This window comes from Ranitomeya imitator, chromosome 3 (assembly GCF_032444005.1).
Source record: "Ranitomeya imitator isolate aRanImi1 chromosome 3, aRanImi1.pri, whole genome shotgun sequence".
Classification (NCBI taxonomy): Eukaryota; Metazoa; Chordata; class Amphibia; order Anura; family Dendrobatidae; genus Ranitomeya; species Ranitomeya imitator.
Window position 1 is genome coordinate 498,481,771 of NC_091284.1, and position 18,185 is coordinate 498,499,955.

An 18,185-nucleotide genomic window follows, 5' to 3' on the forward strand; every position below is an offset into this window, starting at 1 on the left:
CGTTTGATTTGATATACAAATGATGCAGTAGATCGGAAGCTTCTGTACTAGCTCTCTTCTCCGCCCGGCGCTGCCTCCTCCTGCTTGATGGACAGAGGCTCTGCTGTGTAGCTTAAGACAAAGGAGCAGTCAGTCAAGCAGGTAGAGGCGTTGCTAGGCAGGGAATAGAGCTGGAGTGACATAGTTAAATGGTTACATACTGTAACAAAAAGCCCCAGGTCCATCAAGTTCAACCTTTCTCCACCAACTGCACATATTGTCACTAAATTAACTATAATCCCCAATGATATGTGTACTGAGGAAATCATCCAGCCCTGTTTAAAAGCTGTTATGGTGTGTGGGATTACTACCTCTTGTGGTCGGCATTCCACAGTGACTGCTCTAACTGTAAAGAACCCTTTCCTATTTAGCTGCTGGAATCACCGTTCTTCCACCCGTAATGAGTGCCCCCTGGTCCTCAGTACCATCTTTGGAAGGAATAAGTCATGTGCTAGTGTCTTGTACTGGCCACACATATATTTATACACGTAAATGAGATCTCTGATGTGTCTTTTCTGCACTAAACAAGCCCAACTTTTCCAACCATTCATCATGTGAGAGGCCTTCCATCCCTTGTAATAATCTAGTTGCCCGCCTTTGAACTGATTCCAATTCCTGAATATGCTTTTTAAAATGTGGAGCCCAAACTGGATCCCATATTCCAGATGTGACCTCACAAGTAATTTATAAAGGGGGTAATAATACATTGGGATCGCAGGATTTTATCTCTCTTTATACATCCTAAAATCTTGTTTGCTTTTGCGGCTGCCGATTGACACTGAGCACTGATGATCAGCTAAGGCTACGTTCACATTTGCGTTGTGCACCGGCAACGCACAACGCAAATAAAAACGCACCAAAACGCACGCAAAAACGCTGCGTTTTGCGACGCATGCGTCCTTTTTTGCCGAAATTTGGACGCAAGAAAAATGCAACTTGTTGCGTTTTCTGCGCCCGACGCTTGCGGCAAAAAAACCGCATGCGTCGCACAACGCAGCACAACGCATGTCCATGCGTCCCCCATGTTAAATATAGGGGCGCATGACGCATGCGTCGCCGCTGCGTCGCCCGACGCAAACACGCAAAACGCTAATGTGAACGTAGCCTTACTTGTAACCAGAATACCCAAGTATGGTCCCCTTTAATGTATATGCAGCAATAGGATTGCTACGTCCTAGGTGCATTACTTTACATTTATCTACATTGCACCTCATTTGTCAAGTGTTTGCCCATTCAGACATCTTATCCAGACCATTTTGCAATATTAAAATGCCATGCTCATATTTTGATATCCAACATAGTTTGGTGTTGTCAGGAAAGACTGACACTTTACTCTCAATCCCATCCACAAGGTGATCAATAAAGAGGTTAACTAGTACAGATCCCTGCGCTACCCACTGCTGATTATATCCCATTTAGAGAATGCACCATTTATGATAACTCTGTTTCCTGTCATTTAACCAATTCCTTGCCCGTCTGCATAGTTTCCCCAATCCTTGCCTCTGTAGCTTCAGTATAAGGCTATTATGCGAAACTGTATCAAATACCTTTGCAAAGTCACAGATAGCTTTTCAACCTCATTTGCATATCAATTCAAGTGCTGCTTTCTCAGTAACAGACTGTTTGGGTAAAGGTATTGGTGGACTAGTCTTTTAACGGTAAAGAGCGGTGCGCAATAGCTCAGTTACCAAAATAATCAGTTTACTGTAAGGTGAAATTCTCAACCTTTACACGTCGTGGGTATGCACAACACAGTATGAAAGGAGGGCTGCAGATGGCACCAGACCTGCGAAGGATCTTCAAGAAATTCTGGATAGGATATTCAAGATGCCTGCCGACAAATCCACGCTCCTCCAAAATCAGGAAAGGGAATCAGAGTTCAAAAGTTGCATACTTTCTTCAGGGCTATAAGACTTCACGTTTCGTGTACGTCCTGTCCACTTTCTTAGTATTGTATTCACTATGTACCTGAGGAAGTGGACGGGAAGTCCACGAAATGCGTAGTCTTATAGCCCTGAAGAAAGTATGCAACTCTTCTGAACCCTGTGATTCCCTTGCCTGATTTTGGAGGAGCGCGGATTTGTCGGCATCTTGAATATCCTATCCTGGACTAGTCTTTTTTGCGTATACATAGTTTAGGGTGTGAAATTCTGTTGAAAGATTCCCTTTAGTTTTTGTGTATGTGGGCCTTTATATAATATAATCACACCTTTGCTATTATTGCTGGGCTCACTACTAATATCGTCTTGCTCAGTATCTCATCCTTGAACATTAGAGTATGACTAAATGATTATACACCATTGGGCTCTTTATCACTTTTTACTTCATCTTGCTGAAGATATTGGCTAACGTTTTCTGGATTATAACCAATAGAAGAAGTACCTCAGAAGGAGGCAAAATACTCCTCCTGGAAGCCTCCCAAAGTGACATAGTATTCTGCTATATAATTTGCAGTGTTTGATGTCATTGAGATAGCTCCAAGGAAGTCGTTAATTAACAAATGTTATTAACATTGGTCAACAAGATATAAAACTGAGGCAAGCCGTGTTGCACTGCAATTTTCATAACACTATTCCCCCAATGGGACTAAATACTTTAACATATTGTTCAACCTGTTTCATTTAGGAACATTACGAACAACAGATGGGGAACCATCTCATCTGTTTTCCTTGTTCACTTTGTGAAATCATGTTCAATTTCCTAATGGAATCTGTAAAACATTTCTGGAACGTGGTAGATGGTGAAAACATTTACAAACTGTTACTTAAGAGGCCCACTTAGGCCTGAAACGAGGAATTGTAGATACTGTAAATAATACGACTGTAGCCACTAAACAAAAAGATAGAAAGGATTTTATGTTGGATTGTCCCACACAACATAGGAGGAATTAATTAGATTTCTCCAACCAGTAGTCAAAAGTTATCCTGGGGGGTGATTAGTGGAACCACATGATCATACATCAGATACAGAAGAGGAGAACAATGTCAATAGAGTTCCTACATGGCTGGATGAAATGGGGTAACTGCCTAGAGACTTCATCACCTAATCGCCACCATCTATAGACCTTGGTCATGTCCTGCACAGAACTGTTCAATACAATGTCTCTGTAGTTTAGCTTCATGGCAATTGTGGTATATTTATTGTCGATTTTTTTAACAAAATTCTTCAAAGGAGAAAACAATGAATTTTAACCCCTTAAGCTCCGAGGGTGGTTTGCACGTTCATGACCGGGCCAATTTTTACAATTCTGACCACTGTCCCTTTATGAGGTTGTAACTCTGGAACGCTTCAACGGATCTTGGCGATTCTGACATTGTTTTCTCGTGATATATTGTACTTCATGATAGTGGTAAAATTTCTTTGATATAATGTGCATTTATTTGTGAAAAAAACAGAAATTAGACGAAAATTTTGAAAATTTTGCAATTTTCCAACTTTGAATTTTTATGCCCTTAAATCACAGAGATATGTCACACAAAATAATTAATAAAGTAACATTTCCCACATGTCTACTTTACATCAGCACAATTTTGGAACCCACATTTTTTTTTTTTAGGGAGTTAAGGGTTAAAAGTTGACCAGCAATTTCTCATTTTTACAACACCAATATTCTTTAGGGACTACATCACATTTGAAGTCATTTTGAGGGGTCTATATGATAGAAAATACCCAAGTGTGACACCATTCTAAAAACTGCACCCCTCAAGGTGCTCAAAACCACATTCAAGAAGTTTATTAACCCTTCAGGTGTTTTACAGGAATTTTTGGAATGTTTAAATAAAAATGAACATTTAACTTTTTTTCACAAACAATTTACTGCAGCTCCAATTTGTTTTATTTTACCAAGGGTAACAGGAGAAAATGGACCCCAAAAGTTGTTGTTCAATTTTTACGGAGTACGCTGATACCCCATATGTGGGGGTAAATCACTGTTTGAGCGCATGGGAGAGCTCGGAAGGGAAGGATCGCCGTTTGACTTTTCAATGCAAAATTGACTGGAATTGAGATGGGACGCCATGTTGCGTTGGAGAGCCCCTGATGTGCCTAAATATTGAAACCCCCCACAAGTGACACCATATTGGAAAGTAGACCCCCTAAGGAACTTATCTAGATGTGTGGTGAGCACTTTGACCCACCAAGTGCTTCACAGAAGTTTATAATGCAGAGCCGTAAAAATAAATCATTTTTTCACAAAAAATTTTTTATTTTCCCGAGGGTAAGAGAAGAAATTGGACCCCAAAAGCTGTTGTGCAATTTGTCCTGAGTACGCTGATACCCAATATGTGGGGGTAAACGACTGGGCGCATGGCAGAGCTCGGAAGGGAAGGAGCGCCGTTTTACTTTTCAATGCAAAATTGACAGGAATTGAGATGGGACACCATGTCGCGTTTGGAGAGCCCCTGATGTGCCTAAACATTAAAACCCCCCCACAAGTGACACCATTTTGAAAAGTAGACCCCCTAAGGAACTTATCTAGATGTGTTATGAGAGCTTTGAACCCCCAAGTGTTTCACTACAGTTTATAACGCAGAGCCGTGAAAATAAAAATTATTTTTTTTTCACAAAAATGATATTTTAGCCCCCAGTTTTGTATTTTAAACAAGGGTAACAGGAGAAATTGGACCCGAAAAGTTATTGTACAGTTTGTCTTCAGTACGCTGATACCCCATATGTGGGGGGAAACCACTGTTTGCGTGCATGGCAGAGCTCGGAAGGGAAGGAGTGCCATTTGGAATGCAGACTTAGATGGATTGGTCTGCAGGCATTACGTTGCATTTGCAGAGCCCCTGATATACCCAAACAGGAGAAACCCCCCACAAGTGACCCCATATTGGAAACTAGACCTCCCAAGGAACTTATCTAGATGTGTTGTGAGAACTTTGAACCCCCAAGTGTTTCACTACAGTTTAGAACGCAGAGCCGTGAAAATAAAAAATATTTTTTTCCCCACAAAAATGATTTTTAGCCCCCTAAATTTTTATTTTCCCAAGAGAACTTGGACCCCAAATGTTGTTGTCCAATTTGTCCCGAGTACGCTGATACCCCATATGTGGGGGTAAACCCCTGTTTGGGCGCACAGGAGAGCTCGGAAGGGAAGGAGCACTGTTTTACTTTTTCAACGCAGAATTGGCTGGAATTGAGATCGGACGCCATGGCGCGTTTGGAGAGCCCCTGATGTGCCTAAACAGTGGAAACCCCCAATTCTAACTGACACCCTAATCCAAACATACCCCTAACCCTAATCCCAACAGTAACCCTAACCACACCCCTAACCCTGACACACCCCTAACTCTAATCCAAACCCTAATCCCAACCATAAATGTAATCCAAACACTAACTTTAGCTCCAACCCTAACCTTAACTTTAGCCCCAACCCCTAACTTTAGCCCCAACCCTAACATTAGCCCCAACCCTAACCCTAACTTTAGCCCCAATCCTAACCCTAACTTTAGCTCCAACCCTAGCCCCAACCCCAACCCTAGCCCTAACCCTAGCCCTAACCCTAACGGAAAATGGAAATAAATAAAAAAAAAATGTATTGTATTATTTTTCCCTAACTAAGGGGGTGATGAAGAAGGGTTTGATTTACGTTCATAGCGTTTTTTATAGCGGATTTTTATGATTGGCAGCTGTCACACACTAAAAGACGCTTTTTATAGCAAAAAAGTTTTTGCGTCTCCACATTTTGAGACCTATAACTTTTCCATATTTTGGTCCACAGAGTCATGTGAGGTCTTGTTTTTTGCAGGACGAGTTGACGTTTTTATTGGTAACATTTTCTGTCACGTGACAGTTTTTGATCGCTTTATATTCCGATTTTTGTGAGGCAGAATGACCAAAAACCAGCTATTCATGAATTTCTTTTGGGGGAGGCGTTTATACCGTTCCGCATTTGGTAAAATGGATACAGCAGTTTTATTCTTCGGGCCAGTACATTTACAGCGATACCTCATTTATATAATTTTTTTATGCTTTGGCGCTTTTATACGATAAAAACTATTTTATAGAAAAAATAATTATTTTGGCATCGCTTTATTCTCAGGACTATAACTTTTTTTTACTTTTTTGCTGATGATGCTGTATGGCGGCTCGTTTTTTGCGGGACAAGATAACGTTTTCAGCGGTACCATGGTTATTTATATCTGTCTTTTTTATCGCGTGTTATTCCACTTTTTGTTCGGCGGTATGATAATGCGTTTTTTGCCTCTTTTTTTTTCTTCTTACCGTGTTTACTGAAGGGGTTAACTAATGGGACAGTTTTATAGGTTGGGTCGTTACAGACGCGGCGATACTAAATATGTATACTTTTATTTTCGATAAAGAAATGTATTTATGGGAATTATTATTTTTTTTCTTTATTTAGGAATTTTTTTTTTTTAATACACGTTGAAATTTTTTTTTTTTTAACTTTTTTACTTTGCCCCAGGGGGGACATCACAGATCACTGATCTGACAGTTTGCACAGCACTCTGTCAGATCAGTGATCTGACTTACAGCACTGCAGGCTTACCAAGCGCCTGCTCTGAGCAGGCACTTGGTAAGCCACCTCCCTCCCTGCAGGACCCGGATGCCACGGCCATTTTGGATCCGGGCCTGCTGCAGGAAGGAGAGGCAAGAGACCCTTGCAGCAACGCGATCACATCGAGTTGCTGCGGGGGTCTCAGGGAACCCCGCAGGGAGCCCCCTCCCTGTGCGATGCTTCCCTATACCGCCGGCACACCGCGATCATGTTTGATCGCGGTGTACCGGGGGTTAATGTGCCAGGAGCGGTCCGTGACCACTCCTGGCACATAGTGCCGGATGTCAGCTGCGATAGGCAGCTGACACCCGGCCGCGCTCCCCCCGTGAGCGCGGCCGATCGCATATGACGTACTATCCTGTCACTGGGAATTAAGTCCCAGGGCACCTTGATGGGATAGTACGTCATATGGGATTAAGGGGTTAAGAAAAATCAAAAAGGCTTTTTTTTTACTTTTTAGAGAAAAAAAAAGTTTCATGAAATGCAAAATGTGTGCAAAAATTGGGCCAAAAGAACTGGGATACATAAAATCACTGCAGGGGGACTCAGACGCATTTGCGGCAAAATTTTGCGACTTTTTTTTTTAATGTTGCATTTGATATATTCACCTTACACATATGGAAAAGCCCCACTGATATAAAAATCAGAAAATAAACAACAAAAGACAACGATAAAAAAAGTGCAAATCGATTGATGAATTTGTCGCAAATCAGAAAGTTGCTAAATGAGTTACACTCCAAAAATGGTGAAAATGCAGTGCTGAATATAGGGCCCCAAGTATGTAGATTAACTGCTACTGCCCATAAATGTTAAAAGTCTTATGATATTTAAAATTTAAAAAAAAAGTCTTATAACAAGTATTCTTATCAGTATCAGCCAACCAAAACCAGATAATATAGAGATTTTAATAAAGTTAATAAAAAACAGTAAATATACTGCCCTTGCTATTCAGAATTCAGTATAAGACCACGAGCACAAGTTCAGTATTTGGCGAGTTTTTCACCTCAGTATCTGTAAGCAAAAAGCAAGAGTGGAGTGGAAATGGGCCAATAACGCTCTGGAAACCTTCTGCCAGCTAATTCAATGACAATCCTGGAATGTTGGGCACATGATCAGTAATTTTCCTTGAGTATTTGCAGTGCATTTTTTTCTGCAGCATGTCAATTCTTTGTGCGTTTCTGCAGTGTTTCCTACACAACTGCAACTGAGTCAGACAAATCCACCGCAAAAATGCAGGTATAAAAAGGTCTGCGGATTTGCTAAGTTTCTACCATCTTGCTATGGTGTTTCCCACGCTGTCATTTGCATGACAGCATGGGAAACACAGGCGTGGTGGTTCTTATCGGCGGTAATGCCACAGCCAGTTAGACTGTCGGTCAGATCGCTGCGGGGTCACGCTGTCAGATGTCACGATATGCCTCAAGGTAATGCTATTTTAGATTATCAGCTATTTGATCAATAATCTTTATGCCCTGAGACATTCATGCTGGGATTCTGACTCTCAGCCCACAGCAGTTTAGTGTATAGGCAGCACTTATTACAGATGCTTTTTTCTATAGGAACTCCATTATCAGGCTATCATACCTGATTTCCCTGTTCACACTGCTAACTAACTTTACAGGCCAATTAACTCATATACTAGCACAATTTCAAACATATGTGTGGAGATTGTCAGGGGACACGTGCTTTCTCTTTCCAATGTGATATATTTTGTTACATCTCTCTTCACATTGCCCTTTTAGTTGCTGTTATTTCCTCACCATATTATCTGTTTTTGTCTGTCATTTATGTTTAATAAAACATAATTTTTTAATTTTTTTGGCTAAAACCCTTTATGTTGGATTTTGTGTTACACTTCGTCACTAAGAGCTTTTGTTCAATAAGTCTGGATTAGTCACTTAGAAATCCTTATTTTGGTTGGTTTAATGTTATGGCTTACGGGTATGCTCCACTTAGCCAAGTGGACACCTTTGTAGGTTTATATAGTTGTGACTGTGACCTGCGGTAACACTACCATCGGTAAGACTGTCAGAGCGCTGCGGGGTCACAGTCAGATGTCAGCGTGACCCTGCAGCTGTGATCGACTTACGGCGGTGACCCACGGTAAAATGCTTAGCGCAGGTCAACAGGCGTGGGCTGATGAGACTACTCCTCCCACCAGCCTACGTCTACTGTCACTGAGGACAGTGATGGCAGGAGCCGCTGATGGGAGATGTAGTCTCATCAGCCGACGCCTGTGCTCACACTTAAAAAGAAAAAACAAAAAACACAACATACATATTCAAATAAAAATAGAAAACCCATTATACTCACCTAACACCAAATCCCCGATGTCCTTGTCTCCTAGAAATAATGTAAAAATAAAAAAAAAATATACTCACTTTAACGCCCAATCCCCGATGCCCATGTCTCCTAGAAAAAAATCCAAAATAATAAACCATCATATACTCACTCTAAGGCTATGTGCACACGTTCAGGAATTCATGCAGAAAATTCCTGAGAATTCCGGACATTTTCTGCATGAAATCCGCAAGAAAACCGCATGCGTTTTTGCCGCGATTTTGCCGCGGTTTTGACGCGTTTTTTCCTGACACTTCCCAATGCATTTTGGAGTGGGAAATCCGCAGAAAAAACGCAAAAAGATAGAGCATGTCCGGATTTTGTGCGGTATGCGTTTTTTTTGTGGAAAAAAACGCATCATGTGCACAAAACATCCGGAATTCATTCTAAATGATGGGATGCTTATTGTATGCGTTTTTTTTGCGGTTTTATAGGGAAAAACCGCGAAAAAACCGCAACGTGTGAACACAGCCTAAAAGTCATCAGGATCGTCGTGGGACATCATGGATTACTTTCTCTGCAGACAGGTGAGGAATATTGTGGTTTATTATTTTATTTTTGTTGCAGGAGATGTTGGCATCAGTGGATTAGGTGTTTGGTGAGTACAGTTTAATTTAGATATATTAAAGGAGTGTGTCATTATTTCAAGTAAAGGACCCTATTCTGGCTGTTTGTATTTTTATAATATCACTATGCGGCTAGTAATGGCGGCATCTTATTGACGTCTCTCTATTACTAGCCTGTGGGCTTTATGTCACCTGACAATACAAAGGTGACATTAACCCCCCCCAACATGCCACCACTACAGGGCAAGTGGGAAGAGCGAGGCTAAGCACCAGATTTATAGATGCGCCTTTTCTAGGGCGGCTAAGAGCTGATATTTTTAACCTGTGGGGGATGGGCAATATCCATGGCTCTTCCTAGGTTATTAATATCATCATGCAGCTGTCTGCCTAGCCTTTGCTTGTAAGATTTTATAGGGAACCCTGTGTCAATTTTTTTTTCTGGGTTCACCCGGCAAACTAGCCAGTAAAGCCTGGGAACCTTTGTGGCTTTTGGCTCCTTTCCAGAATATTAACATCAGACATAAGCTGATGGCTTTCCCTCAGCTGGTTTTGAAAATGACGCTGGAGCCCACGCTATTTTTTTTCCATTTTTTTCTTTAAATTAAAAGTTGCTGTTTGGTTACAACCTATGTAGGTTCATTATGTTAATGCTCCTACATAGGCTGGTGACTGTGTGTGTTTGTGTGTTTGTGTGTTTACTTACCATCTTAGTAATGATGTCGGGCTGACACCTTTTCATTTTATTACTAAGCCTAGGGCTTTGTGTCAATGACAGCTGCTGACAAGCCCCAATACCCTTACTCTGATGCTACTGCATCTAAATGAAAAAGGTGGTGTTGAACCAAGAAATAACATCACAAAACTTTTTTAAATATTTTTATTTCACTCAAAAAAGCCTTAATTGCTGTACAAAAATGCATGCAAAACCGCACCAAAAATTGCAGCAAAACGCAAGTTTTTGCTGCCAAGAGATGCAGAAATCTTGCAGAAATTTCTGCACGCAAATAGTCAATGTGCACACACAGCCTAATAGAAACATATCACCACTTCTCCATTTATCACCCATTCCTGGTTTTATATTACAGATACTGAGGTAAAAAACTGAAATACTGAATGTGTATGCATAGCCTAATAGGCATAGATATGCCTTGATTAGCTCTGATTCCCACCAAGATCTCTCCTACCTTTGCAATCATTGGTCACAATTAGGGTTGAGCGACTTTTACTTTTTTAGGGTCGAGTCGGGTTTCGCGAAACCCGACTATCTCAAAAGTCGAGTCGAGTGAAATCGGCCGATAATGGCGAAAAGTCGGGGATCGACCGAAACACGAAACCCAATGCACAGTCAATGGGAAATCTCTCTCTCTCTCTCGTCCCTGAACAGAAAAGCTGGTGTTACACATTGCAAATCGCTACAGCGCACAAGCGACAAGATGGCGATAGGCGTCCACGCCCCTAAGACCTATGCCATCACTCTGCCCACGCTCCTTCATTGGTTGAAAAAAATGGCACCAAACGCGTCATACGAAATTTTCGAGTTACCTAAATTTTTTTAATTCTGGACAGCCTCTTAAATCATTTTTACACACTAATACCTGATATTTAAGAAAACTAACTAAACTTTCTTTTTTGTTTATTTTCAAGGCAAAAAAGAGCTGAACTGTATGTGCTGGTTGTTAGAGATATCTTATTTCCTAGCAGCTTCAAGCAAGGCAAAATTTGCCCCGTCTAAGGCGTTTTTCCCTGTTCCCTAAATAACAAGGCTGGTTAATAAATAAGCACTTTCCCACTAAGCACAATTTCCAACACGATTTCAAAGCAAGTCACAAGCATGACACAGACAAATTATTGTGCTTCTCTGTGCTGCCATTTTATCACCCTCTGGAGGCTGTTTCCAGCTCCCTCCATTAACACCATGTTGTTTTGGTGCTTTTCTGTCCTTAAGCCTCAGCGTGTTTTTCAAGTTCAGCACTTTTGATTTACCGATTTGTTTACAACTTGGAATTTGTCTAGGCATAAATGAATGTGGAAAAATGATACTGAAGCATACAGATTCCACTTGTAATTCTTATCAATATTATTACATCTCTGGAACCTTTCCCAGATTCTTCACAACAACCTTTACAGTCAGAAACCCCAAATTCTTTTCAGATGTCTTCTATCTCAAGTAATGTGGCTACACATTATCCAAGAGCTAATTTGGGGGTCAGTAGTGACCAATAAATTACGCAGAGTGTAATATTACTGATGAACCTAAAAGTTTATGTAGTATTTTAAGTGCTCTAATCAGATTTAAGAAAATCGAGCTATAATAAATTTTCGAAACTTCTAGCTGTAGATGGTTTCATTTGTAAGGAAAAAGGATCAGACATGTTAAAATCCAACATGCCCTCTTTCTATATTCCCCAACATTAGATTTCCACAAACATGGGAATGGATAACTCGTGGTCCAATACATTGAGGCGTCCTTGTGAGCTTTAAATTTCTGAGTTTCTCAATTGACATGAAAACAATATATACTTACATCTGTACTTGTCTTCCAAATGTGCTTTACATAGAGATATAATACCAGTTTTAAAAGACAAAACACGGATTCTCCCAGTCCGACCACTATGAGGAAATAAGAAAGGAAAACAAAGATGTTAGAAAAATCCTTTCAAATATTAGCCATTATAAATTTTCTTTTCTCAAAAAAAGTTGAGAAATTAACAGGATTAAAATAAATAGCTTTAAAAAGAAAAAAAAAAAACTTTAACGAGAACGACGACAGCATGAATCAGATACTGGAAGTATTTATCCTGCTCAGTAATGATTTTCAACTCTCAACAAGAACCACTATTGTATTCCAAGATGCTTTTGTCAATATTTAGTCTAGAATTTAATTTATTTTATTATTATTATTATAATACACTTAAAATATTTTGCAAAAATTGACAATGATATTTAGAATAAAGTGTAGCCGTACGGAGCATGACATAAGACGTGTTTCTTTCTCACAAAGTTATTTCAGTTACTTGGCACATGGATAACTTCGGATATGTCATTTTATTCAACTGGGCACTAGGAAATGTCTTGTTATGGATTTAGGGATTCAGTATATTGCAGTTTGTGATTTATAGATTTCACCAGCTAGGATACTAAATATTGAGAGGATTGTAAAATACTGTATTACTGCTATTCGATTTCAAATGGGACCTCGGGCTAAGAACACGTATTCTGTAAGGCCTTATTAGCCGATCTATCAGAGAATATTACACACGTATAAGACAGTGGTGACCTTATGAGCTGTGAACTCTCACCTATGGCTTCCAGCCATTCCCCTGCTTCTATTACTAAGCCTATCTATACATAAATCTCATGTACTGAAATCACCCACGTGTCATAAACATTCAGGAGCCAGTTCAGGCACATATCCACGCAGAGGGGCACGTTCACCAGGTTGTTGTGCTCTTGCTCCAGTCGATCATAAATTGTGGTTAAGCAATTAATAATCTGCAAGATGTCCATAAGCTGGTCGTTCTGCTTGAGGTTGTGCTGGTCCAAGGCATCACACGCTGCCGACAAGCCCAGTAAATCCACTGTAAGTGAAAACAAATGCAATATTACATATTGTACGCCGGTGAGAAATGGTAGCAATAATAAAAAGTACAGATATACACACGTCCAAGTATGCATGGTGTCCCTTGTGGTTTAAAGGTATATACAGAGAAGTCAAAGAGCAGTAATTGGTAATTTAATGTGCGCAGTCCCATAGGAACCTGAACATACTGCTAATAATTGTGCAGAACGTCTCTAATTTCTAAGAGGTCAATGCCTCGTGCAGGTTGTGTTGACACTTTCCGAAAAGGCACTTACCTAACAGCAGATTAATGAAAACAATACCTTTCCTCTAGAACATAAAATCTCCAGGAATAATGAAGAAGAAATATGCTGTGTGTGCACACGCTGTAATGTATGATGAATATATTCTGCTTGCAAGCACATTAGGACTATATTTGGTCATATTTCACCATATATAGAATTAGCAATAAATCTGGCTGCATCCACCTATTTATAGACCTTATCATGAAATTAGAACACAGCATAAATGGAAGAGAGAACATGAGAAATGAGATCACTGGAAGGAACGTGTAACGCTACTTATTGATAACACTTGGAAGCGTCAGAATAAAAATCTTAATAGTTCTAATTAGAATAGAAAACAAAACAAAAGTATCATTGGGAATGTGAGCACATTTTAAAAAAAATTAAATGCAGCAATTAAATGTTCAAGATCACAAAAAAGATTCTCCAACATGTTGGAAAATCTCTTATTCCATCCTCCACTCATACTGGCTTACAAAGGGACATAAAAAATCTGGAAACATCTCATTTGCAAGAAGTCCAAGGAACCACTAAAAAAAACATTAAAGGGGTATTCCCATCTCCAAGTTCCTATTCCAATATGTAGTAGGTGTAATAATAAAAAGAATAATAATAATGATAATAATATTAGCAAATACCTCCAATTAGAAATGTATTATGGTTCTTATGATTTGCAATGTCACTTACCCCATGTGCAGGGCATTACAGTAGCTTAGGCATTCATGGTCACGACCACTCGTATAGTGACAAGTTCTTCGTAACCATGGATACCTAAACTACTTTAATGTCCTGCAAGTAGGGTAAACAGCAAACATAACAGAAGACATATACTACATTTCAAATTGGAGGTATTTGCTAATAATATTATTACATCTAATACATATTGAGATAGGAGATTGGAAATGGCAATTCCCCTTTAATGGTTCTTTTTAGAAGTACACAAGTATGAAAATGGCAACATTTTGTTATGCATGTTTTCTGCAAGCTGTTTAATTGGAGGAAGGCTGAAATAGGTATTCTCAAGTGATTTAATAGTTAGATAGCAATTCTATTAAGACAGATTGCAATTGATGATTTACTTTTTCTATTTGCTGCCATTCTCCTACACAGAGCTTTTATCTTACCTAATGTACAGCTGGTTTTCATGAAGCATGGCCCCTTGTACCTGTTCAGTGCCTGCCTAAGAGTACACAGTAGTTTCATGCCGAGAGAGGGCTTAACTACTAACATCCAGGTATTATATCTCCAGCCCATTAATTTCCAAACAGCAGTTAGATGCTCAACTCCTTTCCCCTCCCTCCTACCTTTTGACAAGCTGCTGTTCTTAATCTTGTCAAATCACCAGCCTGCAGTGGCTTTTACAAATCACAGCTCTCACTTTCCTGAGTCTTCTGCTTATTCAAATGCCCTATTGTCTATATTTACATTTTGGCATAAATGGAAAGATGGATCAAAAATATTCCTCTAGTGGTTTGTCCTGATGAATTAGTGTATGCTTCGAAAACAGAAGACAAATAAAAAGGGCTTCCAAATACCCTTTACTGTTCTTTCATCATCTGGTGGGAAATTGGCAGCATGATTTTAGATCCATCTTTCCATCTGTCTACATTTTATCTGCCTCGATGGATCCGCAGAAGCCTTCTGCTCTCCCAAGCTAAAACAAGAGTTGTGACTTTCACAACCCCATGACGTGAGCAAAAACAGTTTTCGGTTTTCCCTCTTTTACACGGATATGACCCTATCATTGTCTCCCCAGCCTATTTTTTATCAGTATAAGTAAATATAGTGATAGTGTACATTCCTGAACAAACCGCTCATAACTGAATGTGTTACAGCAGAGCTAGTGTTGAGCTTTACAGCTCTACTACTACTAGAAGTCTGCTACTCAACAGAATTGTCACTGAAAAGAGGAGAGCCCGCCCCACCAGAATGAGGAAGTGAGTACATTGGAAGGTGATGATATGGCTAGGAGCTGCTCAATAGACAAGCCTTACCTATCCTTATGAGTTGTGAAACGCAGCTGGTTTAATGCTTTGGTACTAAATCATTTAACCCCATATTTACAGCGTGAGGAAGGTCTGTATATCATAACTACGTGGTTTATATACTAATTGTATTAAACATTATTTTGTAGTCACTTGGACATTGTATCTATGAATGTATTTAGGTGCCCCCCTCCTTGTAGAAAGCATTTTATTCTCTGTGAAGAGCTCCAGAGTACTATTTTGACAGTATATCACCGAAATCTTGTCCTCTATAGATGGCTACAGCAATGAAAAGTACAAAATTAAGACTTCACTCTATGAACCCAATGTTGTGATACTGTAAGAATCTGATTTCAACCGAAATTAGTGCAAAATGTGATAAAAATGATGTGAGCTTCCAGCTATGGCAATTAAATACTTGAAAAACACCTTAGCAAATAAAAATTATTTCACTAATGGAAGAACTGGCAAAACACAAGAAAGATAAATACAGAAAAATGATAATGGAATAAATGGTATGACCTAGAGTGTACACTGGAAGGTTGTTTTAGCAACATAGAACAAGGTGGCAGATTACAAGCAAATCCATTTGATTTTGTTAGTCTAGTGGATTAAAGTTGCACCTCTAAGATAACACTGGTTACAAAGTCAAAAAGTGCAAAGGTTTTATTTTCTCTATTATGGTAAGATGGGACACAAAACAATATGGTTTCCTACAGGAAACCCTTCAGGCTGTGTAAGATTTCCCTAGAAACTGTACTGTATAGTTTGAACTTTGCTACTTCAAAAAAATTCCAATAAAGTCTGCAGCACTCTCCAAAATCACTCTCAAAGTTAGAGTCTTTATTTGAAAATACACACAATGATGCAGTTTCTTTCAGATTCAGAAAAAAAAAAAAAAAGATAGTATATGTGCCATTACAATCTGGACATTTATGTACATCCCGTACCGTTACCCTAACAGCTGCAGAAGTCAGGTTGCTACACGCCACTCCTAAGCTCTGAAGCGGTCTTTCAGCGCCGTTCCTAAACTCTTCAACTACCTGACTTCTGCGGCTACAAGAGTAAGGTCCAGGGTGTACGGAAATGTCCCATGTGTTCTCTTTTCTCCGAGATATATCTTTGTATGTATTTTCAAGACTTTGTATGTATTTCCACAGACAGAAACCGGCAGCGCTTTGGACACCGCACATGTCCGCTCCGTCCAAAGCGCTGCCAGCGTTTGAACGCAGGTGATTCCGCATGTGTTCATTGAACCGTGTGGAATCACCGCATCCAATACATTGGACTGGTTATATCTATCTTGTGGAGACTGAGCGTAACAGGTTCCCTACAAAAGTTAGAATTAAGACAATACTTAGGAAAGACTACAGAGGTACTAGCTTCCCTACACAAACCTGCAAGTTAGAAAACAATTAAATCAGCACAAATGGTAAATTGAGTTGGTGCGAGGGACTATTTGAGTACGGTATTTTCTTTACAGGTCTATAGAGGGAGACAGGAAAGACTACGTTAGTAGAAGCTGACAGCAATTGCCTCCTGAGAGTTTCTGTTCAACCTGATGTCTGACCACAGAACGTGTACAGAGTAAAGCTCCAATAAAGAGGCTATGAAGGGTTAAAATTACACGGAAGAGAGACACATTTTGCTCTGATGTGATTAAAATAACGGTGTGCACTCAAGATTTTTTTTTCATTCAATGTGTCAGAAAATCCCTTTAATTTAAAATGATTTAATAGATTGTTTCAAAATGCATTGTATACACCAGACAATCCATTCTATGTCCTAGCATCTCACCTTTTATGACAATGGTAAAGTGCACACACTGCGCTTTCACAGCACATTTTCTGCAGCAAAAAAAACCAAAACAGATCGATGACAAAAAAAAATGCTGTGTAAAAATATAGCCATTTTGGAATGGGTAAATTACACTGCAAAAAAATGCTGAATGACTTTACATGCATTTTTAGCAGGAAATTGTTTCAATAAACAAGCTTTTTAATTTTTATAGGTTTATGGATACTCTGTTTTTGCTGTTCCAATGTTTATTTTTTTTTAGTACCCCACGATATGATTATAGTCAGTTTCTGCAACTGGTTGAGGAGGGACGATAATCTCTAGTCCCATACCCAAATGATGATTATGTGCTTTATGAATGTTTTTTCATCATTGAAAATCTGTGGATAGATGTTAACACAGCAGTGGGCAGGCAGGGGCCGGGGCTAGCTCTGCCAGTGAACGTAGAAAAAAAACTCAGCCAGCTACCTGATCTGGTAGAGCCAGATGTAAACAGACTGGGCGCAGGAAATGAAGTGACATTCTGAAAGGACGAAAGGTAGAAACAAAAAACTAAATTTATAGGGGTGTTATATATTACAATACAGCAGAGAGTAGCTTAAAAAAAAAACATTTGGTTTTTGGGGTCAGACAACCTCATTGCAACATATGCAGGTGTGCAGTTGAAGTGTGATACTGCAAACTGCAGTGCATGTACGATGCTGCTATTTCAGCCATCGCGCAGCGACAGAGTTAAGATGGCTGCTGACTGCAGGCCATCCCTGTGTCAGCGATCACTGTGATTGACTGATCAATTCTGACCAGCCAATCACAACGATGTGACAATAAAGTTGGGAAAAAAATATCAATCTGACACAGTTACAATGGATGAGGTGATTGCAAAGTCACCTCGGCTGACTAAGGCTAGGGTCACATTGCGTTAGTGCAACCCGTTTAGCGCTAGCGGGTTGCGCTAACGCAATGTTTTTAATGTGGCCGCATCCCGGGGTCGCGGTAACGTCCCCGCTCTCGCAGATCCCCGATCTGCGAGAGCGGGCAACGGACCGCGGGCGCGCCTCGGACGTTGCGAGCAGC

At 39.9% G+C, this 18,185-nt stretch overlaps 1 protein-coding gene across 3 annotated transcripts in view; it reads right to left on the minus strand.

Annotated features, from left to right (window-relative positions):
* The window catches only part of DMD (dystrophin), a 4,179,683-nt gene that overhangs the window by 111,202 nt on the left and 4,050,296 nt on the right, over positions 1 to 18,185 (minus strand). For all 3 annotated transcript variants that reach the window (XM_069757655.1, XM_069757653.1, XM_069757654.1), the window contains 2 exons: positions 12,842 to 13,043; positions 11,990 to 12,075 (listed from right to left, as the gene is read on the minus strand). In XM_069757655.1, the coding sequence (XP_069613756.1) occupies positions 11,990 to 12,075; positions 12,842 to 13,043 (288 nt within the window). The remainder of the gene's footprint in view (positions 1 to 11,989; positions 12,076 to 12,841; positions 13,044 to 18,185) is intronic.